Source organism: Buteo buteo, chromosome 23, assembly GCF_964188355.1.
Source record: "Buteo buteo chromosome 23, bButBut1.hap1.1, whole genome shotgun sequence".
NCBI classification, from domain to species: Eukaryota; Metazoa; Chordata; class Aves; order Accipitriformes; family Accipitridae; genus Buteo; species Buteo buteo.
Genome location: NC_134193.1, coordinates 1,561,415 through 1,586,220, shown reverse-complemented (window position 1 = coordinate 1,586,220; position 24,806 = coordinate 1,561,415). Strand labels below are relative to the sequence as shown.

Genomic DNA, 24,806 nt, shown 5'->3' with positions numbered 1-24,806 from the left:
CAGAAAGACCTTGCAACCACCCGAAGGTGAGCTCTCCTCTCTCTCTCTTCATACCTGAGCTCAGCACAAGGGACCCGTGCCCCTGGTCTAACACTGCGCTGCCCCATCAAGCGCTGCAGCAGGGCTCGGCAGCCCCAGAGGCTTCAGCATCCCTCCAGCCCAGCCGCATGCACCACGCCGACCCGAGCCCCAGCTGTGCACAGCCCCGCTTGCCCATATGGCATCGCATCCTGCATCCCCTGCGGCTTCCCAAGCCCTGCACACCTGGGGAGGCACTCAGGAAGGGGATACAGCCCTACACATACCCCAAACCCCGCTTTCCCTCTGCTTTTTGCCAAACTTACACCTGAGACAAGCCACAGCCTGAGCAAGGAGGTTTTATAAGCCTTTGCAAAACTCCTTTGGCTTGGAAACCCCAAATCAAAGCTGATCAGGAACCAGGTCCCTTTCAGAGCCACTGAGGATGCTGAGCACTGAGGTGGGGTGGGAGCACCCCGGGAAGCAGGGATGTCTCCGCGTGTACTCACTGCGGCACCCCATGGGGTTGGCGTTGGCCAGCTGGGCAAACCCCGGCTTGCAGAGGTGGCAGCGGTCCCCCTGCACGTTCTCCTTGCAGACGCAGCGCCCCGTCAGCGGGTCGCAGATGGAGCCCGGCACGGTGCCGTCCGGGTCGCACTCGCAGGCTGGAAACGTGCAAGAAACGGCACTGCCGAGGGGTGCAAGGGGCGGACAGGGGGGTCCAGGGAAGGTGCTACGGGGGGGTAGCCGGGCACTCACGCAGACAGGCTTCAGGATGGGCGAGATCTTGCCGCTGGTTGCGAAAATAGTTTGTTTTGCAGCGCTCACAGTTGTTGCCTTCGGTGTTGTGCTGGCAGTGGTCGCAGACACCCCCGCTCGCCCCTCCGCTGGCGCGGTACAGCTCCGGGTCGAAGTGGCATGAGGCCGAGTGACCGTTGCAGTTGCACCCTAAAAAACAAACAAAAAAAACCCCAACATAACGGCCCAGCTAGTGCTGCAACCATGCAAACCCCTCCGGCGGCAGCAGCTGCGGCACTAGAGGGTGCCCGAGGCCCCTGTGTGACACGGTGACACCCGCCAACCGCCCCAGCATGAAACTGGTCCCAGTCGGACAGCGTGGCCGAGCACTGGTGCAGCTCACGAGCCCAGAGCATCGCCTGGCCGCAGCCCCGCAGAGCAAAGCCCAGAGTGCAAATACGTCGGGGTGCCTTTTGCACAGACACCCCTGTTAACATCCAGCCCCGCAAAGGGTCCCAGAGAAAGGTCTCCGGAGCTCGCTCCCACTCCCGTTGCTCACGGACAGGGAGGATTTAGGAAAGGCCTCAGGAAGAGGAGAGGGGAAAGGCACTCGCCGTACTCTGGCACTCGTGGGGATCGTTGTCTTCTGCAGGTGCCCACGGCCGGTCGTTGTAGAGAGCGGCGCAGCGGTCGCAGTTGGGACCGTCGGTGTTGTGCTGACACACGCAGCGCCCCTGGACCTGCTGCAGAGACGACGCTTTACCCCTCCTGGATGGTAGCTGCTCAGTTCAGAGCTTCATCCTCCTGAAGCCTTTCTGGCACACGCCTGGCCGGCTCCCAGCCCTGCACAGCCCCCCTTCCCGCGCAGAGATGAAGCTCCAGCACCCAGACAGGGCTGATGCAGCACCAGGGACAGGCTGCTCCTCACTCACAGCCGCAGGGAGATTCCCACCACGTCCACCACCTACCCAAGGACAACCACGCTCAAGGCAAAGTGGACAAGCATAAGCTGGGGACAAGAAAATCCCACAACAGCTAACAACCTGCACTGGCAAATCTTCCTAGGCATGAAGGAGCCTGCTGAAACCTACAGCATGTGCCCCCCACCCAGCTGAGAGACCCAGTGCTGGCAGGAGCAGTTCCCCCCAGAGCACGACCTCCCACAGCCACTTCGTAACTCCTTATAAAACCCCTCCTCCTTCTTCCCGACACAAAAAGGGGGTTTACGTGGGGTAGCGGGGCCACCATCCCATTGCTGCAGGCAAATTGGGGCATTGTTTCCCCCCATTACGAGCAACCTCTGACCAGGCAAAAGACTCCCACACCCCACCGCTGGTCATCCCGGTCAGGTTCTCCCAACGAGCACTCCTGGGCATGCGGTGGAGCCTGATAGCACAGAGCTTGTCTTTAGGCTTTTCGTTTCCCCCTGACGCTCACCACGGCGTGTGGATCTTCCGAAGGGGCACAGTGGTCGGCATGTCCGTGGCAGAAGCAGCTCCCCAGCACCCGCATCTCCGTCACGGCGTAGAAGGTGCTGGGCGAGTGGTAGCCCTGGCGCGCGACGTGGGGGAGCGCGGTGAAGTTGATCCGCAGATTGGTGAACTGCCCCAGCTCTGTTGGGGACCAAGGAGAGGGGTGAGGGGGCAGCAGGCACCCGGGCACTGGCTGCAGAAGAGGATTGCAATTGGCGTGAAGGGCTCGGAGCAAGAGACAGAGGCATCGGCACGAAGAGCAGCAGCTGAGTCATCAGCAAAGACCAAACGCTGCTCCTTGGCACCTCGGAGGCACCAGGGCAGCAGTCTAACGTGCAGCTCGAGGTCTTGTTTGCCGAGGACCTCCCCTCCCCTGCGGGGTGACGCCAGCTCAGCGTTCTCCATCACATGTGGGAAGAACCGCGAGGTGTGTTATCCCCCTCTCCCTTTCTCAGACATGAAAGAGACCGGTCACTTACTATCGATGGTCTGGCTGTAAGAGGTAGTGATGGTAGATGCCAGGTCTTGGACACTGAATTTCACCTTAGAAGGAAAAAAGGTAAGTTAAAAAGCAGGAAACACCAGGTGCTTTCTTCTCATACTCTGGGCAGCGTGTGCTCTGGACCTGCCTCTGCAGAACACCACTTAACGCAGGCAAAAGGCTTCAGAGTTGCAGAGGATTTTGCAGGAAGACCAACATAACACCTCGCTTGTCACAAAGCAGCGAGGGCTTTCCCCCCAGAGGAGCAGGAATCCTCCCGAGGACTCCCCTCAGCAGTCCTGGATGTCCTCGGGCTCCATCCCTTGCCAGGTGTAATACGTGTAAAAGAATTCCAGGCCACCACATGTTTCTCCAGCGTTGTGCAGGCCATGCGCCCCGAACCCAGGGTGACAGCGGGGGGAACAGGCACGGGTGGGAGTCCCTGCCACAAAACACCACAAACCCTACCTTGCCCCCGTGCAAAGGGTACCCCTGCAGCGCCTGGCACCGAGCGTCCTGCCAGCTCTCGGGGGAGCCGCGGGGGACATGGGGGAAGGCGGCAGCGCAGTCGGAGGCCAGGTACTGGTACACCTCCCAGGTCTTGCCAAAGTCAGTGGAGCGCTCGATCAGCATTGCAGCGGGCAGCGGTGACTGCAGAGCAGGGAAAAAGGCACATCTGTAACACGGCACACCCCAGCCGGCTCCTGCCTGGGGCCTGGGGATGCCTCTCCTCCTCCTCCTCCTCCTCCTCCCTCCCGGCTCACGTCTCTGCAGCCTGCTGGAGCGATCCCCTCCCCTGCAGGTTACCAACAACTTCTGGGTCCATCCGTTCCCCCCCCCTCAGCCAGCCCTACTGCAGCCGCAAAGTACACATCCGCCCCAAGGAGATTTTTTGGCAGACATTTGTGGGATGGGAACCCACCACCCTGCTCTGCTCCTCCCAAACGCCCAGGGGAATGGCCCTGAAAAACAGGGGAAAAGGAAGGATGAGGACCCTGGCGTGCTTGCTATCAGGAGCCCAAAGGGAGCCGTGCACCCAGATCCCCACATCTCGCGGGGAGCCAGCGGGGCCCATCCACCATCATCTGTGAGCTGCTCGCCAGCAGAGATGCCGCACACGAACCCTGAAGTGAAGCAGGACGCTGCCGAGCTGGAATGTCTGGTCCAGGTCCAGCTGCAAAGAGACACGCTCGATGCCTGCGGGCACAGAGAGGCAGCTTCAGAGGAGCATGCTGCGGACTTCAGGAAAATAAAACGCTTAGCTGCCCGAGCCAAGCCATTTATTTCCTTTTTTCCTTCCAATCTATTGAATTCAATGTCCTGGGACAAACCAACGCGCCCAGCAGTACTCACTGTTCTGGGACTGCCACCAGCGCGAGTGCCCGGCGGAGGACAGGACGTTCTCTACGCGGTGGCCGTTGTAGGCGTGCAGCAGCCGCGAGTCACACCGGCAGCATTTCATGCTCCACTGGAAGAGAAAAGTGGGTGGAAGTGACCGGCCCGGCTCAGCCAGAGGGAAAGACCCCGCTGCAGACCCCAGAGGAGAGGAGCCCAAGTGCAGCATGGACTCACTGAGGAACAAATGGCATCAGTAAACTGGTTTATGAGAGACCTGAAGAACTGTGATTAGTAAGGCTAACGATACACAGGACTCAAGTGGTCTCCTTCATACCCCGTTAAAAAACACAGCTCCTGGTTTTATAGACCAAAAACTAAAACCAAAATGCTTTCGATTAAAACACATTTTTGGGAAACCATCAAAAATGCCTTTTTTTAAGCAACCCCCCTGTTTTCCACCATGACAACACTTGATAGAAAGCTCTTTGCAGCTTTTCAGGACCAGTTTGCCTTTTCCACACAGCCGAGGGGGCTGTTTGTTGGGGTGAACAGAAAGGCCTTTCTCTCGCACCCAAAAGCCCTGAGTGATGCTCGGCCCCCCCTGCGCTCTCCCCTGGGAGCAGAGTGGAGCAAACAGCTCAGCGGGTGAGAAGTCAGCGGGTGGGAAGTCGAGTGGCTCAAAGTTCAGCCCTTCACTTGAGCAAGTAATTCAAGAGGCAACGGGGATGTAGCACGGGGAATGTGGGGACGGGAGAAAACAGAGTCCCTGAGGAGCAAACAAATACCCAAATTTTGACTAACCAAGCAACAGTCCGTGCAGCCACTAACATGGGGCCACCGGGTGCGTGCGGCACAGGAGCAGGCTCAGAAATGTGTAGAAAGCAGCAGAAAAGAGATTGAGCAAGAGATGGGAGCAGCCAAGGTCCGGACACCGGACAAGGGGAGAGGCAGGCACAGGGTGGGCCAGCAGGCTGGGCAAGGACCGCCACAAAACGGCAGGGAGACACCCAGGTGAGGCCAAGGTGAGGAAGGGCAGGTCCCAGAGGGATGTTAAAATAGTAGATGGAGACAGAGCCCGCAGCAGCATCCCACCGGGGACGCGGGGACGCCCCATCCGAAGGGGCTGCAGAGGCCACCGGGAGGGAAAGCTGGTACTCAAGGCGTGAAACGATGCGTTCGGCATCTCCAGCCTGGTGAAATGGAGAGGGAGAGCAGATTCTGCTCTCCGGAAAGGTTCCCGGGGCAGGAAGAGCTGTACAAGCCACGGGATAACACTGCCTCAAAAGGGATGTGAAACATTTCAATTAGAAATTGAAGCTGTCAGTGGCCTGAGCAGTGAAGCAGCCTCCCAAACGGAGCGGTGGGACACACGCTTCACACCAACACACCGACCCAAAGCCTGAGAAATTGAGGAAGATTGAGAACAGCGTTTGCCCATCATGGCAGGTGCTGGCCTCGGCGGTGCAGGGCAGGACAGCTCGGAAAGGTTGTCCAGGGAGGAAAGTGGGTTTGGGGGAGAGGAGGGGAATGTGTCTGGCACAAGACCTAACAGCTGACACCGGGAAGGCAACGAGATACCCCGCTGTGAGGGCTGGCACCCACTGGGATGGCATAAGGTGACACCAGAGGCATGGGAATGTTTGGGACCCCAGTGATGAGATCAGCTTTCAGTGGCGGAGCAGAGACATCGGGTGACAAGCGACAAGAAACACTTTATATCCACCTCTGTGCTAAAATCTCCACATCTGATACTTAAAACAAATGAGCCAATTCCAACCCAAACACTAAGCACGACCCTACAGACGTGCTGGCGTCGGGAGAGATCTGGGCCTCGGAGAGGCAGCCGGAGGTGGTGGCCAGTGGCCACAGTGACATGAAGATTTCTGGTTTCCCCTTAAAAGATTAATTCATGGTTTACACGTATTGTCTTACTCCTGACACAGGCTCATCTAAGCCAGCCAAGTCTCTTATTTCTACAAAAAGTGACTTGGCTTCATAAGAACTATCCTTTTTATTTATTTATTTTTTTTAACATAAAGAAAAATTCATGGAAATTTTTGTCCAGAGTTACCTTTTTGCTTGCTCTCACACAAAACCACACAAGGAGTAGGCTGGCCTTGACCAGAAAGCACTAACTGGTATCGCACCAGACGCAAAGCCACCCGGCGTTCTCCCAGCCCGCGGCCGTGCTGACCCCCGGGAGCAGACGGCACGCAGCAAGGTGGTCGGGCAGCAGCGGACAGAGGTGAGCTCCGATCGTGGGTTGGTTTTAGTTCCTAACAAAGCCCAGACCTGACTCTGCTCTGCCCCTGGACCTGGGAACCTTTCGGCACTTGGGCAGGTACTGAGGAGAGATCCTCACTTTAAACTGATCTGTTTCCATAATATTTTCCACAGTCTTTATGTTCTCTGTCTATAAATATCCCAGAACAGGAGTTGGCTAACTCCAATATTTATAACAATATTGCAGAGTAAGCAAACAGAGAATTCAAAATATATAATCATGCAATTTCCCTGGCTCTACCAAATTCTCCTGGCTCTGCCAGTAAGAATCAGAAATAATATAATTGGGTCCAGGCAGAATAACTCATTTCAGATAATGACTACTAGCACCAAATTGTCAGGAAACTACAGGAATTACCCACAGAAATAAACTAGATTAAACAATGCCCAATAATGATTAAACTTCACAACACTTCTGACTGTGATTAGGAAAGGGAGAAGGAAGGCTTTCTGCAAGGGGAAAGGTTAATCTCGGCTAAATTATTCATTAGGAGTGATTCATGCATACTTATTAGACCATTCACAAGCCAGAGACACAAGTGCCTTCTAGTAGGTACAATGCAATTTTGGCAAGGGAGCTGCAATCACACTTAAAATGCAGCGCTAAGTAAAAAATGAAGTTTAAACTGTGTGAGACAGACCCTACCCAGGCAGCCTGGGAGCTGTGCTCGGTGCAAAAATCTTCTACTTTTTTCTCCCCCCCCCCCCAGCTTTTTAGTTAAGGCTAAAATTATCACTGGAAGCAAAATTAATTTCACATCCTTGGAGCAAATTGTGAAACCCCTCTATTGCACAACGGGAGGATTTGCTATTACTAACTGTGACTATGTGTCTCAAAGTTCCTCGGGACAGAGGGAATTACAAAAAGTGACAGTCCAGCACTGGGCTGAGGGCAGATTTACCAAGCGCACACCTTCCCCCAGCTCTCACCTTCTTTTTTTACCAGCACAGCAACAGGCTCAGTAGATGCCTCAGAGCGGGGCTTGCCAGGAATGGACCGGGGCTGTGGGACTACGTGACAAGTGGAAATGAGGAGGTCATGGTTAAAGCTGGGTCACGGACCCCCGGGGCAGCCCCGGGCTCTCCAGCACGTCCCCTCCCTGCCAGAAGCCAAAGGCCCCAGCCCGTGCGCTACTGCCACAAAAAAGAATCGGTACGTGTTTGAGTAGGTATGGGATGTGGGGCTGAAAAGGCCTATAGGAAGGTAAAAGATGTTGTAGGTCTGCATGGAAACTACTAATCACCCTCTGCGCCTCCAAGCTACTCTTAAGAGTCACCCAAAATATGGGTTATGGGGGTTCAGAGATTAAAGGAAATTCATTCCAGCCTTTTAAAAGGTAATTCACAAGGCAGGCATTTTAGAGGGAAAGCTAGTGTGTTGAGAATAAACAGATTCATGTCTTAGAAATAAATGGTGGAGAGTGAAAAAAAAGAAGAAAAAAAAAAAAAAACACCAAAAAACCTATGTAGAAGAACAAACAGGTATTATAAAAATTGCCCACATGCTACACCACACACTGGAGACACTTCTGCGTGGTGCGTGCAGGGACACGGGTGCAGACCCAGCCCTCGCTGGTGCGTTCTCTGCAGCTCTGCTGCGGGTTTTTGCTGCTCCCCTCCTGCTCTGAGCCTGGGAACCAGCTGCTGACCAGCCTCCCATGCTTCCCCGCTCATGCGGGGGCAGAAAACCGCAAACAATTTTAAGCTGATGGACTCAGACCAAAGTATTTTAAGTAGCTCTAGCTGCCATTTTAATATGAGTAGAGAGCCCTTGAAATAAAACCTCCTGGCATAGGTGCACAACCCAAAATAAACTGAAGCTATTCATCAGCAAAAATGGGAAGCTGCTTCTCTCCAGTCATGGAATGATGACCTTTCATAGCTGCGGAGACCTCGGTGGTCCTGCGTTTAACCCAGCTCCATGTCAGCGAGAGGCACTGTGTCAGTCAGGCTCCTGGCACACAGCCTCCCGTATGGGAGGAGCCTTGTGTGGTCTTGCACAATTAATATTGTATAGGGACGGTAAATACTATTCCAAGTTTATTTGGGGACAATCTGGAAAGCAGTGGGAATTTATATGTATACAGAAAGATTGAAGGTTATTAAAAAATAGGGTGGGCAGCAAGAGTAAGTTACCTTGGGAACAAAGGCACCTGTTAAAGCCAAGACATGCAATTCTCTATTCCAACGCATTTTCATTCCCTGTTAACACCACCTGCAGGACATCGCTACGCCAGGCTCACGGAGCAGCGCTCATCTTGCCTGTGAAGTACTCTATACATTTTCCATGGGTGGCAGAAGTTACCCATGGTTATATCATCATGGTTAAACTTCTCAATGAGCAATTGGTATTTGCTAAACTGGACTGTGCATCAACTTTGAAACATTCTCTTAGCCATAGCATCTAACGTCACATCTTCACTTGGCCAGTCAGAAGTGACACTGGAAAATGAGCTCTGAGGTTGTGCTCAAAACACAGAGGGCTCTGACCCACAGCTTGGTGTTACCGGAGACCCCCAAATTCAGAGGCGACAGCAGAGAGGGGGGAGAAGACACAGGGTGGACAAACATCCTAGGTATCGGTTTTAAGGAAATGAAGTTCATTTCTCCTGCTTAAAAGCAGGCACGTAGGTGCCTGTTTTCCTCACCCCGTCTGTTCTCACATCATCTCCCCTCAGCAAAACTTCATTTAAAATCTGCCAGGATGACAGTCTGCAAAACCCATACTGCACCAGCTTATCTCCACACCCCGCACGCATCGCCAGGGTCTTGTTGCCTCTGCAACTTGTCTGGGAGGGAATGACGTGATGTCTCCCAGGATATGTGTCAATTTGCAGTCAATTTTTGTGGCAAAAAAAAGATACAGACAAGGGAGGAGGAGGAAGAAAAAATAATGGGAAATAGGCTTTTTCTTCTGCACATTCGCTGCAGGTAGGAACATATCCCTGCAGCAAAGAGCAGGGTGTGTCTGAATGCCAGAATAAAATGAGATAAGCACCGAGCAGCAACTCGGGGTTGCTGTATTACCTTCAACAGGTTGGGAATACAAATTATCGAGTGCAAGCCCCTGACGTGAAGCAATACCCAAAACTAGAAGCCCTGCTTCAAGCAGAGGGTTGGACCTCCTGTGGTCCCATCCGATCACAGTTATTTCATGATTTTGTGGATGCATTTTTCTGAGTAAAAAACGAGTTTGTCTGATGACATGGGACTGGAAAGCATATGAGCTGGGAGGCACAGTGGCTTTTCAGCATGCTCTCCCCTGTTCCAACACGCCTAGGGCCTGCTGAAGCGCTCCGCAGGCAGCGTGGTTTGGATTGGTACCGAGCTCCCTGACTGACTCATGCAGGTGAGCAAGCAGATGTAACCATCAGACAGTAGCAATAAGGCAGACAGAAGCATTAGTCTTGCACATACTCTCTTTCGCAGACATTGGCCTGTATTTTTGGAAGCAGCCAAAGACAACTCAGTGCTGAGACACCGCAGGGAGAGATGCTACAGACGAAGCCCTGCCAGGCAGCTGCGACCATCCGTCAGCAGGAGGAGGAACCCTCTGCCATGCCAGGAGCTCTCCTGCCCGGCCGGCTCACGCTCCCCCCACTAACTCATTTAGGGATTAGGCTTCTCTAGTACCTCTCGGCTCAATTCCTACCTGGATGACCCCATGTCACCACGACACAAGGGGGGATAAAGGTGACTTCCCACCCTCCGTTCCTCATATCCACCAAGTGCCTGTGAAAAGCAGGGGAGGGAAGGCAGAAAATCTTGGTCCTTGACCTTGTGCAAACAACATTTTAACATCCAAAGTCTCCCAGGGTCGGGGCGTGAGGACCCCCGTAGTTGCCACACGCACAAACTGCTCCGCTGTAGGATGCAGGAAACGGAGCAGCAGCACCGGCACAAGGACACCGGCTTCGCTCCTCTCCTGCCTTTCTTTGACAAAAGATTTCAGTGATGCGCAGGGTGCTTGGGGTACCCTTCTAAATTAATAAAACAACCAGAAAAGTCTGTAGCTATTTTCTAGTTCTAAATACGCCTTTAAGCTGAAAGCATTGCACAAGCCTGGAGGAAAGAAATATACTCTCCCTGCAGAGAAGCATTAATCTTGCTGGGTGTGAACACGGCATGGGTACTGCTGCTTCCAGTGGCAAAGCAAAGAGCCAAAGGCGTGCACAGCCCTTGTGCTGTCACTCAGAAGAGCCAGGCCAGGCGAGGGGACCGGGAACCTGCTAATCTGCGTGAAAGCCACACTGTGCCTTCCCTTGGCTAGAGCTAGGCAGCATGAGCTACTCCATTTTCCTATGCTTTACTTAGCATTTAAATAAGGAGATGAGTTAACTGGGCCTTGAATCACACCTCAGTCAATGAGAGTCTTTCCACACACTTTACGATTCCAAATCCAGGCTCACTTATTTTTCTATTTTATTTTCAGTTTCCGTCTTGCTTTTACTTTCCCTGCCGACTCGAACAGCCGTTTCCCAAGCACAAAGTGATTTCCAAGCCGGACCATTGGCCTGCCTGGTTACCACCCCCCATCACTTTTCTAATCGTCGCTGCGGTCCCCTGCGCTATAAATGGCAAAGCTGAGCGTCCCTCCCGGATTTGACTAGACTGAGCCTGCAGCCAAGGAATGGAGCAATCAGTAGTGCAAAGTATAAAGGTTAGAGGGATTTGGAGCCGGAGCAGACAATGGAGCAGAGGCTGAGAGCAGTGACCCACCAGAATTGCAAAAGAGGACCCTGGGGCCAGCGTGGGCTGGTGGCAGGGCCAGACAGCGTGTGCCCACCAGCCAGCACGAGGGCACTGGCAGCCAGCGAGAGCAACCCCTCATCCCATGCCCTCTGCTGAGATTGCAAAACCAACTCCAAATTTGCACCTATTTGGCAACAAAACAAGAACAAGACTTGTAACGAAAAAAAGTCATAAGAGTCAATAAATTAAACGTGCTTACTTTTTATGGGATGGGAATAGGAAAATTGAGTTCAGGGGGTTAATTTTTCCTTAAATTAGGGAAGTAGAAAAAGGAAGGAAAAAATTAGGAAATGCTCAACACATGGGGATTTCTCCTGCAAAGATAGGAGCTGGTATACTCAAAACTCCCATTAGCCATTACAGCTGCAGAACAGAAATAAGGGTCTTTGAGGAATTTGCTAGCAGTAATGATCCATGTCTCATTTCAGTAAAGGAAAGGATCACATATATGTAAGGAAACAAAGACCCTACCCCCAAAGCTAGAACTGGGGAATCCAACTTAACGTATCAGTGTTAATTGTTCCATATCCCTTTTAACCTTGGTACTTGTAAGGAAAGGTATAAGGAATATGAAAACTGAATAGTTTAGGGACTTGAAGACTAGAAGAGATTGCTGCAATCTTGCTCTCTGCCTTCCTCCATAGTACCGCCATGAGACCCCACTCACTCATTCTGCACTGAACGGATGGATCATTTCTGCTCAAGGTATATCACAGGTGTCAGAGAGACACCCAGTCTCCACTCCACAAGATTACAAAAGATGCAAATGATCACAACTGAAGGTCCTTCAGAGTGATCTCTCAAGGTCAGGCAAAGGGAATAACTAGCCCACGCCAGCTGGTATTAGGACCACCAGCTTAATCAAGGTTTTGCAAGCACTTGCTTCCCATAGTACAAGCCCCCTCTTCAAGTAAAAATCACTGTCAAAAGTCAATGTTAAGTGAAGACTTCAGAGGTACATTTATGCACAGTTTTCCTCAAGTATAAACAGAAATTGGGAAGAAAAAAAAATAATCAAGTCAGAGCAGAAATAACTACTTGCTTTTTTCCTGTCCGTGGGCCACAGCACCCCTGAGAAGCAGCGGGGGTTTGCTGGGCAGGCGAGCAAACAGCCCTGCTCCCTGGGAGCAGCAAAACACTTCCAAAAAAAAGTGAGTGGGAGCCTGAATGGAGGAAATGCCTGACCACAACTGTCAGCCTGGAAAATAACCTGACAAAGGGCAGACGCTGCAGCCAGCCCAGCACCCAGAAGGACGTGATGCTCGCACCCATCAGGGCCAGGGACCTGCTTCGGTTTACTACCAGCCAGCAGCTCCCAGCCATCCCTGGGCCCACAGTGGAGCAAAAAATCTCTCCAGCCCAGTGAGAGCACCACTGGCTCCGCAACAAATCCACTTACTGCCACATCTTGGCCTTCAGCTTGAAGGGGAATTAAAACCAGAAGGCGGCTGACTCACTCAAGCTGGATTTCACTGTAGAAAACACTGCCTCACTGGAGGTCTGCCATTTCCTTTCCTCTCGAGCATCTCTTCCAAGACCCCTTTTGCCTGTCCTGCCTTGAACCCGCTCCCCTTTGAGCTCCTCCCAGAGCAGTTACGGGGTTAACACTGCCAGATGGACAGAGAAAGGCTTTAGGAAGTTCTCACATCGGGGACATCACCCCCGTAGTGTTTTCAGCTCTGTGCTCAGGCAGACTTATCCTTAAACTCTTACTCTGACTGTGGCAGCTTTGGAGCCTGGGAATCTGCAGCTGGCTGAAACGTTATCCTCCCGAGCAGGATCTCCTGCCCCCGCACGACCAGCGTAATTGAAAACAGTTGTTCAGTTCAGAAGCTTTTCCAAGTCTTTGTGAAAGACCTGAAACGTTCCCATTTTTAACAAGTGAAATACGAGTTTAGTTTATAACTAAAAAGTTATAGGATAGGGAGGCTTGGGATATTTTGGATGCAAAAGCTTCCGTTTTGCCTCCAGTGCTTCATCGCCAGAGTTTTGCTGCCCTTTCCCTGCCGCTGCGTTCATGCTTGGCTCCTCTTCTCGACCGTGGGGACGGTAGAGAAGGGCTCGAGGGGACACCACAGATGGTGCAATGACCCAACATGGCTGGAAGGGGAAATAGGTTAAAAACATCCCTGCAAAAGGGTAGGAAGGATAGGACGGGTAAAGGCTTTAGCATCCCCACGTGAGGTTTAGGAGCGCGGCAGGAGGTGCACGTACCTCTCCGTGGGGTGTGCAGTACGTCTCGGGCTTGGCGAGGCCGCAGGTGGAGGAGGCTCGCAGGTGGGGGGCTCGTCCCAGCAGGAGATCTCCGGCCGGGGGGTAGCAGGCTCCGTGGGAGCAGGTTCCCTGCGCACACACCAGCCGCGGGGCAGCTGGAACAGCACGAAAACAGGACTTGGGGCTGTGTCAGGGTGGCACACAGACGTCAGCCGGCATGCCTGCTGTTTTCTACAACAGACCGACTACGAGGTCATGCCTGGGACAAACCTACAAAATGCATATGCCAGAAAGGACAAAGGTATTTTGCCCCTGAATTACCTTTATTTTTAATGAGAAAAAGGCACTTTCAAAGTGCTTTGTACTAACAGTTAGTTCTGAAACTCTTCTTTGCCATGACCCCAGCGTTTGGGCTGCAGGGATGCTCAGTTCCCTGCCCATCATACTGAACAGCCCTGTTTGGTGTCCCCTCTTTACCCATATAGCCAGCCCTACAGTCGGTTGCTCAGGGCAGAGCAGCCTTTTGCCAAACACCAGCACTATTATCTAATACTGGTCTCCCAGCTGCTCCCACAATACTGCGACTAATACAAAGCTTACTTTAGCAGCGTTTCTATTTAGTCAGCTTGCCCCATATCCTTTTAGAAACACTGTATGGTGAGCCTTACCCAGGAGGACAAATAATGCCCATGGCCAAAGCTGGCAGCGAGAGTCCATACCACCCAGGACACACCTAGAGAAGAATTTGCAGCATGAGTGAAAATGAGCAGAAAATACCAGTTTAAAGCTCAATTCAGGTCCTTCATATTCCTTCTCAGTTTACGGGGAGATAATTTTCATTGATCTACAACAGAATAACATGGGTGAAAAATCAAGAATAACAAAGAGGAAAATCAGATGCTCGGATTGTAGTTGGTTTTAATGTGCAAAGAATCCCAGCTTTTCATCTAACTCACAAAGCATACACAAGATTCTCCCAAAGTGCGTAAGAGATTACCTTCTTCCCCAAACACTACCTTTGGATCTTTATGATACTGCCGAGGTGAACCACAGGTACCAGCATGGCACCTCGCTCTCAGCAGAGCTGGGATTTCTGACTGCCTGGCTCCCTGGGGACATCGAGAAGCCCAGCACCACAATCCGCAAGGAGCAGGGAATCGGTGCCAATACCAGGTCGCAATGTATGGCTAGAAACGATGCCCTAACGAGCATGCACACACGCATGCACACACACACGTGCCCACACGCATGCACACACAGCCACCCCTTCCCAGGCACGCCGCACTTTCTGTTCTCCAGCCCCACCCTTATTGATTCCAGATCAAAACTCAGCAGCACACACGACAGCCCAAAGTCTTGTTGTACAAAAAGAAGAAACCCGTAAAAATCGCTGCGGAATAGGTGTCTTCTGCAGGGTCTCCGCGGGGAAGCCCTGCGGGAGAGCCCAGGGGATGCAGAGCTGCCAGCACACCCTCGGCAGCCAGAAACCTCACCTGCCCTCTTCCCTGCGCGAGCGGGAGCAGTGTCCCCAGTCCCCGGTCCCTGCGGTGTCCCCGGCTCACGGCGAGGGCTCTCTCCCCCTGTGCCACCCAGCAGCCGATCTGCGACCGCGAGAGCCCTCTGAGCGCCGGCTCTCTCCTCTCCTGGCTTTTAACAGGCGGCTGCCTCACCTGGGAGAGAAGGTGCCTGTGGGTGTAGTAACGATAAAGGGAGTGATTCAGGGATCTTCAGACATACACACCCAGTTATGGTATAACTCATGACAGCTCCTAGACGGGGCGCACGGCTGCAGACATAAATCACTCTTTGGCCGAGAGTGACGGCAGCGTGAACCAGCTGCTCTGCAGGTAACCAGTAAGTGAAAGCCCATCCGTAGCTAACCCACCTGGGGCTCGCACGGCCACCGCCGGGACACCGCCAAGTCAGCTTGGAACCAGCTCCCTCCAGAGCCGCTGCACGGCTCCGCATCGGGCAAGACAGCCGAATGTTTACCCACCCTCTCAGACAGGTTTTGCGTATCATGCTGAGCATGGCGATGACAAGGCAGTGCCGCTATCAGCGCCTCAGCTTAATCATTTAAAGCTTAATTCGGGATGTCCACGTGAGTTATAATCACACTGGGTAGTCACATATCAGACTTCAGCCTGAAGGCGACCTCGAGCGCAGCAACTGGGCTTTACAGACAGACTCGGTCGCACAGCCCCTCTCCTGTCTGCAGTACTGGCATTCCTCGAGACACAAAATTACCTGAGATGAGCTTGAGAGTTATCTACGAAACGCAATCCTGCGAATTCACCAGCTGTGAAAAAAAGTCAAAAAGTCAATTTTTTTAAGAAACATAATTCTTGTTTGGGTACCTAGCTGCACGCCCAGCTGATGAGGAGCCCTTCTCCCCTACTTTGGACCCAATTCAGAGCTCTCTTGCACTTGACGTTTCAGTGGTCACTGTTGCTTTAGGTGACTATTAATGGAAACAGTCTCATAAGTTTGTTTTCTTTTACAGTGCCAGCAAAGTCACAAAATGTTAACAAATCTGTTTAAACTGAGGACTATTCAGTGAATGCAGCTGGGAGTGCAGCTCAGCAGCTTGCACACACGGCCACCCACCCCCCCTCCCCAGGGCTCTCAGACACCCCTCACGTCCTGCCTTTCAGCTGAAACGCAGTTTTTCATCCTCAGCAGCACATCCATCAAGCCTTTTCCATTTACTTTACTGAAATGACCGCAAAATCACGTCCTCTCCCATACTGGTCAGCGGCACAGCAGACCACATCAGATGACTCTGGCTCTTTGCTCCCATGGCTTTGCTGGTGTGTGCTACCTACCTCCCCGTCCTCACGCTGAGCGACACAAGCACGTGCAAGCTGAGGATCAGGACCTCAGAGAAAGGGTATACACAGAGCTGGAAAAAAAAAAATACTATCCCTAAGGCTACAGAATGTGAAATATTGGCTCAGCTTCCGCCGCGCTGAGGTGTGCCGCAGCACTGGGTGTGCCTGCCCTTACCCTGTAACAGGCTCAGCAATGTGGTAACACCACATTCCTCCTCCTGCAGCGAAGATGCCTCCTCCCCGTGTCTCAGCTGGAAGGGGGAAGAAACACGGGAACACTTTACAGAGAAAGCGAGGGATGAGATGTGCTACGAGCTGCTGACACCATTCCTGCAGGCCAGCTGCGAGCAGATGGACCCCTGCGCAGTCAAACCCATCAACGGCGTAACGTCCTGCAGTAAAGTGCCAACCACCTACACCAGGCTCTGCAAGAAATCCCATCAGACCCTCTAATTTCCCCCCTGGTGGAGTGACTATGCTGGAGAAGGCAAAGGAGAGCAAGGTCTGACCAATTTGGGTTTCTGCAAGGCTGCTGGTGATGCTGGACGTGGCACTCCTGCAAGCCTTGGCTAAACAGACGCTGGTGGGTGCCTGTTCTGCCTGGTTTAAAGCCATACCCTAAAGCACTGGTAGTCAAACTGGGAGGCTGAAGCTGGTCTTCAAAAAGACTGTAAATGCCACCTATCGATCCTGCCAGAGCCAGCAATACTGAGCATTAACACACTCTGAAATGGTGATGCTTCACCCCAAATTACCATAAAGCGCAGGACATTGCAATTCTGCCACACAAAGGTAGGACTGGAAAACGCTACCTCAACCACAAGCTGTTCAAATGAATTATCCAAAATACCTTGATCCATTCTTTCCTCCTCCAACCTGGCCCCAGTGACTTGCCAAAGCAAGGTAAACCATCACCTGGAATTTCAGGCTCTGCAAGTTGAAACAAGAACAAAAGGAAGGAATAGTCTCCTTTACAGAATGTCTACTGCAAATCAATAAAAACATGAAAGAGAAAAAAGCAGCTGTGATCAACTGGGTGCTCAGGGACAGCGTGGCTTGGTGCAGGGGATCCCAGCACAGCCCTGTGTCCCTGACGGGACTCAGGAGACTCAGGCTCTAACGCTGCTCCAGGCTGTACTCTGTCCACTTTACCATGTACAGATGACAGCGTTGTCCTCAGTACCAGGGTATGAAGATGTGTTACAGATTGAGACACATCAAGACGGCAGGGCCAGCTAAATACAGAGGAGACATAATGGTAAAAATGCACTACAAAAAAAAAAATGTTGGAGCAATCCTCTGTGATCAGTGAGAGGGACAAGAAAGATGCTCTCAGGACTTGCAGTGCCTTTTCAGTTTAGCCTACAGCTGTACCAACCTGTGCCGAGCTGCGTCAGAGTCCGCAAGCCTCAGAGGGCTGGGTAAGACATTCCCTGGAAAACAAATAAAACTAGCTCCGACAGGAAATTGTGCTCTGAGTCACGGGAAATACCCTGTCCCAACATGGTGTTAGGGGACACTATTCTGCTGGAAGCATCTTCTCCAGGACAAGATGCTTGACCAGCTCCTGAGGAGCTCCCACTCCCCACTGCACCATCACGGAGCTGCTGCCTCCTTGCACCCGCTGACGTCCATGTGGGCAGGATCATTTGAGCTCCTGCTCCGCGGTGCATGTGTGAGATCTGCTAAGCAGCTTCTCTAGCCTATCCTGGAGGTGCTCCTCAGAGGCAGAAAAGCTCCACATCGTGCGATCCGGTACCCATGGCAATGGGCTGGCATCAGAAGATCTCAGTGCCAGCAGTAGGCTGAAGGGGACACACTCGAGAGGACCCTGTCCCTTCCACACTGGCAGCGACCAAGAAAGATGCTGCTGGGCTGGCTTTAAGTTTCAGGTGGAAAGAAGTCATAGCATTGAGAACAGAAATGCATTACAGCCAGCTGTTTAAAAGCTAATCTCCCCCTAAAAATGAGGGAGGATGCAGAACTGCCCTGCCAGCTGGGGACACATGTGTCACTCAGTGTCACAAGCTCACATTCTGCAATGGCTAATACCTGCCAAGCCTCTGCTTTCATAATTAGGGTCCTTAGCTGGGCAGGCAGCCAGAGCCCTGCTGCCACGTGCAGTCAGATTCCCCGCACTCTTTCTAGGCTCCGACACCAGTGACGGAGCGGGACGAGCTGCAGCGGAGGGAGGAACCGCGGGTTCCTCGTCCTCGGGCAGCTCACCGGGTGCTGCACCCAGAGTGAACTCAGTAACGAATGCGCTCGGGTGGTGGCAGCCAGAGTTGGAAAGGATGTGACTCCTGCATGAGTAGCTTTGTTTTACTTCCTCTGATCTGACATCTGCTTTCTGTTCAGATTAAAGGCACACGAATACTTTACTCCTCCGGGAGCTTTTCCAAGGACACCATCCGAGTTCAGTAGCTTTTGATTCAGTTGTTGAAGTGTGACACCAGTTAGTCAGCACTGACCAGTCTGGAACAATCGTGTTCGATGAATTTTTAACTCCTCTGTCTGGAGTTCAGAGGAACACAAAGGTAACTGGAAATCGGGGACAAAGCACTGCATGCAAGAACACTTAATCTCTTGAAATGCAAAACCTCCATTGAGTATAATTTTATAGCTCGAGCATATCAAAATTAAAGAATACTTAATGCTGCTGTTGCATTTTTCATTGAAGGATTAGTGAGTATGTGAAACACAGCTCCTGAAAGTACATTTGCTATATGGGCAGCTGCTATTACACATAGAAAAATAAGGCAGAGTGGTGATTTGCTTAGTGATGCCAAGCAGGATCTTGGCACAGGGGAGGGCAGACTCCGGAGTCCCAGTCCCCTCCAGCCCCTGTCTTCCCAGAGCTGGGATGAAACCCCAAACCCTCTCCATCGTTAGGCCAGGTACAGCCTGTATGTGTCTTGTCAGCTGCATGCAAATGTTCATGGCAAAAACCTGGAAGGAGGTACAAGACCTGGAGCTGGAAGCACTGAACCCGCACAGGAAGAAGAAGGAAACTTGGGAAGGTTTTGTCAGGGGTAAGAAATGCTGTCCCATGTTGTAACTTTTTGACAACTTTCTCTGCTGATTTCAGTAATAAAACAATGTTTCTTCCACCTAATCTTTTCATTTCCTATTTTAATTAAACCCTGACCGGCAAACTACCTCCTCATTCCAGCACATGCAGATGATTTAAAACACCGTCTTTGCTAAGTGTCACGTTTTCTTTTAAAAGCATTTCAGGAATTTCTCATGAAATTCCAATTCACATCCTGAAAACCCTACACCTGCTCTGAAAGCAAATAAAACTTTAAACCCCAAACCAGCTGACCTAGTTTAGGTTTAAAGTCAAGTTACCTCGGGAGCTAGCTCCGGAGGGCAGTGCCCCTCCGACTCACCCCACCCAGGCTGCTGCCTCCCGTTGTGGTCCCACTACGGCACGTGCCCGGTGCTGGCTGCAGGCAGGCCCAGGGCACGGCTGCGTGCTGCCTTGGAGGTGGCCAGCGTGGGACCTGCTGCGTACTGGCTGCAACCAGCCAAATGCCAGAGGGCAGCTGATCCGTGCACGGCAATTGCCCCAAATCCCAGTAAAGGTGGGACTAGCTCTCCTTCAGGAGCGATGCACCAGCTGTAGATTAAAGCTGAAGCAAAGGCTGTCAGTCCGTATTTGCCCCACCAGCTCCTTTCCACATCCAGCAGAGTTTCACGTGCCCGGACGCACACAGGGGTGGCACAGGACCCCACGCAGAGCCGGACGGTCTGTGGCTGCCCACCTCCCGCGGCACAGCCCTCCCCAGGCACACACCGATACGGGCAGCAAAGCCGGCAGGGTCAGTGGGCTGGAAAGCCTGCCTGCTTTCCACCGGGAGGTTTGATAAAATTGTCCTTGCAGGGGGACATCTTTATTTTTGTCACGTCCCCATTTTCTAAAGGAGAAAATATTCCATTAGGAAAGTGTCCAGCTGCTGTCTGGAGGATTTCAGCTTTTCCAGGCTATGGTGATGGAGCGGGGGGGGGTCTCTGCAGTCCTGCTGCTGCTGGCCAGTGAGACCCTCAGCACAGCAACCCTGCCTCCGCCTGCAACCATCAGTGGCAGAAATTTTAAACTAAAGGGGTATTTAGGGGCCCCCTTTAAGCCACGTATCCTCCTTGATGCTGCAAGTAAGGACTGAAATGGAGGTCACACTCTTTTCTGCTCCTGGTTGCCAGCTCGTTCCTCCCCCCCATCTGCTGGAATTGAAACAAGAGACTCGCTGTGCATGGGTTGTGATCCTGCCAGGGTAAAATACAAGTGGTTTGCTCCATCTTTGCTCCCCTCCCCGGGCGGCATGTCTGGCTGGAGCAGGTGAGCACAGCCCTGCGTCCCGGCCGCACCGCGGAGCTCGCGCTTGTCACGGACAAAGTCCGGCAGTGCCCGACCCTTGTCCGTGCACGGACGTGTGGAAGATGAGGCAACGTAACTTTTCACCTCGGCACTGCTCCTGCTGAGACCCACCAAAATGATGCTATGCCACATTTTGGGAAATGTGACCAAGAGGCAGAGGTCACCTTGGCATTTTGTCTCAAGTTCCCGTCCACAACTCCGCAAAACCCAGAGCCCCAGAGCCATGGCGCAGGCTGGTGGGAAGGGATCTCCAGTGATCGTCGAGGCCAAGGTGCCGCTCGGCGTGGGGCTGGCCTCCCAGCTAGGTCAGGATGGGCCCCCAGACTCACAATTCTTGCACAAAAGCATTGTGTTAACTATGTTTGAATGTTTTTCTCCAAGGTAAATAATATTAAATGAAAAAAAAAAAAAAATTTGGATTCAGACTTTGGGTTCAGATAGGAGAACTTGGCGAGCAGGTCAGCTGGAAGAGCACCCGGGTGCAAAACTGAGTGAAACAGGGGCCGTATTAGCTGCTAAGCACCAAAGTCCCTGTGGGTGTTCCCCTGCGACCTCCTCTGCTCCAGGAGGCAGCGATCACTCCTCGAGACACCACGGCAGAGCACAGCCACAAACTGGCCGGGTCACCACGGCTGAGCCACGTGGCCGTCCCACACTCCACGTTTACCTGTCTTCACTCTCTGCCCATCGCAGCCCGTGGGAAGGTCCTTCTGTGCCCGCACCGAGCAGGCACACAGCGCTTCGGTACAGCAGAAACTGCCAGGGTGATGAAACCAAAGTTTTATCATTTTACTCATTTTTAATAGGGGCAGGCCCTTAATATGGCTTGCTGGGCTTTGGGGTTTCCTTTTCTTTTTATATCCCTATTTTACTCAAGTGTTTTGGGGCGACAACGCCTTACAGCACACTTGTGCCCAAGCAGACCAACTGTCCCGAAGATTTCTTGGAGCTTCACATGGGGACGGTCTGGCAGCAGGGGCTGGTCCTTACGCCACGGTCGTTTCCCTTCCAGCCCCTCTCGCAGCAGCTCTCCCCCCCGTGAGCCACCAGCACGCACCCGCAGCGTGCCCAGCGCCTGCCGTGCCCCTGCCCGCGACAGGCGGCTGCCTGTGGCCGCGCTGCCAGCACGGAGCTGTGTGTCGGCCAAGGGACACAGCTGAAACCGGAGCCGACCCCTCTCCAGCCCTTCTGCAAAGCTGGAAATTCTCACCGCTCCTCTCCTCAAGCACGTCCACCCATGGCAAGGGCAGAGCTCTCGCTCCCGGTGCTCCCGTTCCCAAGAGCATCACCAAGGTTATCCTCGTGTAAAACGAGCCACACCAGCAGGAGAGTTAAATTTGGGCTCCCGCGGGCAGAGCTGCCCCACAGCAGCGGTGGTTGCAGCATGGCTTCGCCTGCACCTTCCAAAGCAATTTCAAAGCAGCTTTACCTGAGCCGGTGGCTCCGGCGCTGCGCACCGGCCGCCGGCCAAGCTCGTACGAAGCCGGTGAGCGGAGCCGGGCTGCGGAGCATCGTCGCCCTGAGCCGCTCTGGGTGGTCACACGTCTCGGCCTTCCCCTGGCCGGCAATATTTAGGTTAAGCCTCAGGTGCTTACGCTGCTTTGCATTTTCAGGCAGAGCTCTTCTTCAGATGACGTTAAACTCATGCAGCTCTCCCAGCTATAAAGCCTGGTTTAATCAAAGTTGCAATTAAACCTGACAACCTCCTTGTGTAGACTCTCCTAAATAAGATTAGGAACAGCTAAAATTAGTCTAATTTAGTGTTAGTCATTAATCCTTTTATCCACTCTTAATCCAATTTAAATGTCCACACAACGAACTTGCACAGACTTTGTTACTCAAATTTAAACCAAAATTGAATTAAATATTATTTAATTAAATCAACACAATCTGAGTGCTGCTATAAGAGGCATTTGCCACAGATGATTATCAGCTGCTTGGTTAGCCCTCAGAATTATCCTGAGCTCTGTGCTCTCCCCACAGCTCCAGCTCTTAGTACTTTGGGATTGCATGGATATCTCCATCTATATTTAATAACTAAAAAGTACCCTTCCTACCCTCAGGTTGGAAAACAGACTTTCAAATACAAGGTTCAGGAGGCAAAGAAAATCCTGCCTCAAAAAAAAACCCTTTTTTTAGGCAAAAATGTTATGATTCCAACGCTTCACACTGACCTTTGTTTCTGGGATTGCGTACTGCACAGACATGCTGCTTTCTGGTGTTTGTGCAGGGCCAGAACAGCTTACACCACTCATCGCTCTCCAGGGCTGGAAGGAGAGAGCACATCTTACACCGCAAAGAGCTGGTAACCTCACCGTGCAGCAAGCCCTGGCTGGAAGTATGGTGACCTTGAACTTTCCCTGTCTAATTGCTGTCTCCTCCAGCTATCTTTTCTGCAATGGTCATTTTTCAAAGCGTTGCGGAAGAGAAAAAACATAGCCTAAATGCAGGAATCAGCTGCAACCTTTGCTGCCAAGTTGGCAGAGAAGATAAGGACCTTTTATTTAAAGAAAAAAACCCAGACACTGAGGAGGGATAGAGAAGTCTTTAGCAACTTTTACAGCCGGTCTCGCAATACAATTTCCTAAGCACATTCAAAACTTGCAGAAAAAACCCCAAGTTTTCACCGGCAGTTTCCTTGGCGTGCTCTGCTTGCTGTGCAATGCTCTCCCGGCTGGCGCAGGTGCTGCAGGGGGCAGGAGGGGCGGTGGCGGGGAAAGCCTCCAGCCTCCCGACGACGACGACGTGCGGGATGTGAGGAGCGAGGGGTGACTCACTGCTCCACACATGCCCACGGCAGAGCTCAGCAAGGAAGGAGGAAAAAAAAAAACAGCAAAACCCAACAAATGCAAGCACCACGTCCCTTTGTGAGGTGGGCTGGTCAGTGCCCACGCTCCCGCAGCCAGGGAGCCGAGCAGTGTGCGGAGCATTAATGCCTGCGGCCCGGGGAGGGCAGGAGAAGAGGGGATGAAGAGGAGGAAGACTGCATGGTCCTCACCCAAAGGATTGCTATCCAAAGTTTGGAATTACAGAATCAGAGGATGGTTTGGGTTGGAAGGGACCTTAAGGATCTAGTCCAACCCTTTTGAGTCAGTTCAGTGATGTTAGGGCAGAATTTGGGCAGTATCACCTTGTAGGGCAGTTTATCAGAAGGGAAAACGTTTCAATTCTCCAACAGAAGAAAAAAGAGACCCAGCTAACTAACACACGCTCCAGCAGTTCCCACGTTTCTCAGAGCTCTCTTCTGCCCCTTCCCCACCCTCAGGGACGAAACTGGTGCTCAGCCTCAGCTGCGCCACGCACGCGGACACGCCAGCTGCGGCACCAGTGATGCCACAGGGGCAGGAAGGGGAAACACGGCACCAGTCATTCACATCACAAGTTATTCACGTCACAGAGAGGTTTCTTCTGGGCAAGCTGAGATAAAACCCAGCTCAGGGGCCTCAACCCCCCCTGTGCGACCATCCCTCCTTCCCATGAGCTGGGGGAAGGGAGTAGGAGAACCCCCCTTTTTCCCTCCCTGGCTTGAGGACAAGCCCCCTTCAGCTCCAGCTTGCTTTGGGGGCTGCCTGCCCACCCTTCAGGCTGCAGGAGATTCAGCCTGGGGAGCCACCAGGCAGCAGCTCCTTTACAGCACCTTTTGCAAAGGCTCCCTCTGAGCTTCACCTCTTTCCACATATACCAACCGCTCCTTAAAAGTGCTGCTATCGCATCAGCTCACACTGCATTGTGATTTCTATATACTGCCCTGGCAGAGCAATTCCCACCATCTCAGCTAGTACAGATCAGATGAGAAATCTGTCCAGACGCCATCACCTGTTCTGCAAAATCAGAAGTTGTAAATCCAAACAACTTCTTGTGGCTTTAGCAACCTTTCTAAGGTCAGCAGCCGCTGAAATAGGTACGGTTCTTCCAGCCGGAGCAGTATATGTGCACTGATGGAGCCACCTGTGAGAGCAGATGATGTAATCTGCTATATGTTATTGATGCAATGCTAAGAGGCAGCAAGCCAGGGAAGAAATGTGACTGCTGCCTTCTGTTTTTCCCCAAAAAGGAAATACGCTGTCCTTTAGGTGAATCACAAGGAGTGTGACACTTACAATGGGGTATTACAGAGTTTCAGCATCAAGTGCAGAAAAAGTGAAAACCAGGATCTTAACAGGTTGCCTGTAACTTTCACTAACTTTGGAATTTCCAGTTATTCTCTTACTTCCAAGAAACCAAGGTGCTGTCACACACTGCATCTATCCACTTTCTAACGGTTGCCCTTGCCAGGAGCCACCTATAGAAACCTTTAAGGA

General features: G+C 52.3%; 1 protein-coding gene across 1 annotated transcript in view; it reads right to left on the bottom strand.

Moving 5' to 3' along the window:
• LAMB3 (laminin subunit beta 3) overlaps positions 1–22,017 on the bottom strand; it is a 34,951-nt gene extending 12,934 nt beyond the window's left edge. Inside the window, exons 1-14 of the mRNA XM_075055941.1 lie at positions 21,935–22,017; positions 21,407–21,623; positions 16,303–16,378; positions 15,544–15,595; positions 13,965–14,029; positions 13,297–13,451; positions 4,063–4,177; positions 3,833–3,906; positions 3,178–3,360; positions 2,708–2,771; positions 2,194–2,369; positions 1,376–1,496; positions 778–966; positions 528–683 (exon numbers count right to left, since the gene is read on the bottom strand). Of these exons, the coding sequence (XP_074912042.1) occupies positions 528–683; positions 778–966; positions 1,376–1,496; positions 2,194–2,369; positions 2,708–2,771; positions 3,178–3,360; positions 3,833–3,906; positions 4,063–4,177; positions 13,297–13,451; positions 13,965–14,029; positions 15,544–15,595; positions 16,303–16,378; positions 21,407–21,623; positions 21,935–22,017 (1,726 nt within the window). The remainder of the gene's footprint in view (positions 1–527; positions 684–777; positions 967–1,375; positions 1,497–2,193; positions 2,370–2,707; positions 2,772–3,177; positions 3,361–3,832; positions 3,907–4,062; positions 4,178–13,296; positions 13,452–13,964; positions 14,030–15,543; positions 15,596–16,302; positions 16,379–21,406; positions 21,624–21,934) is intronic.
• Positions 22,018–24,806: the final 2,789 nt, after the last annotated feature.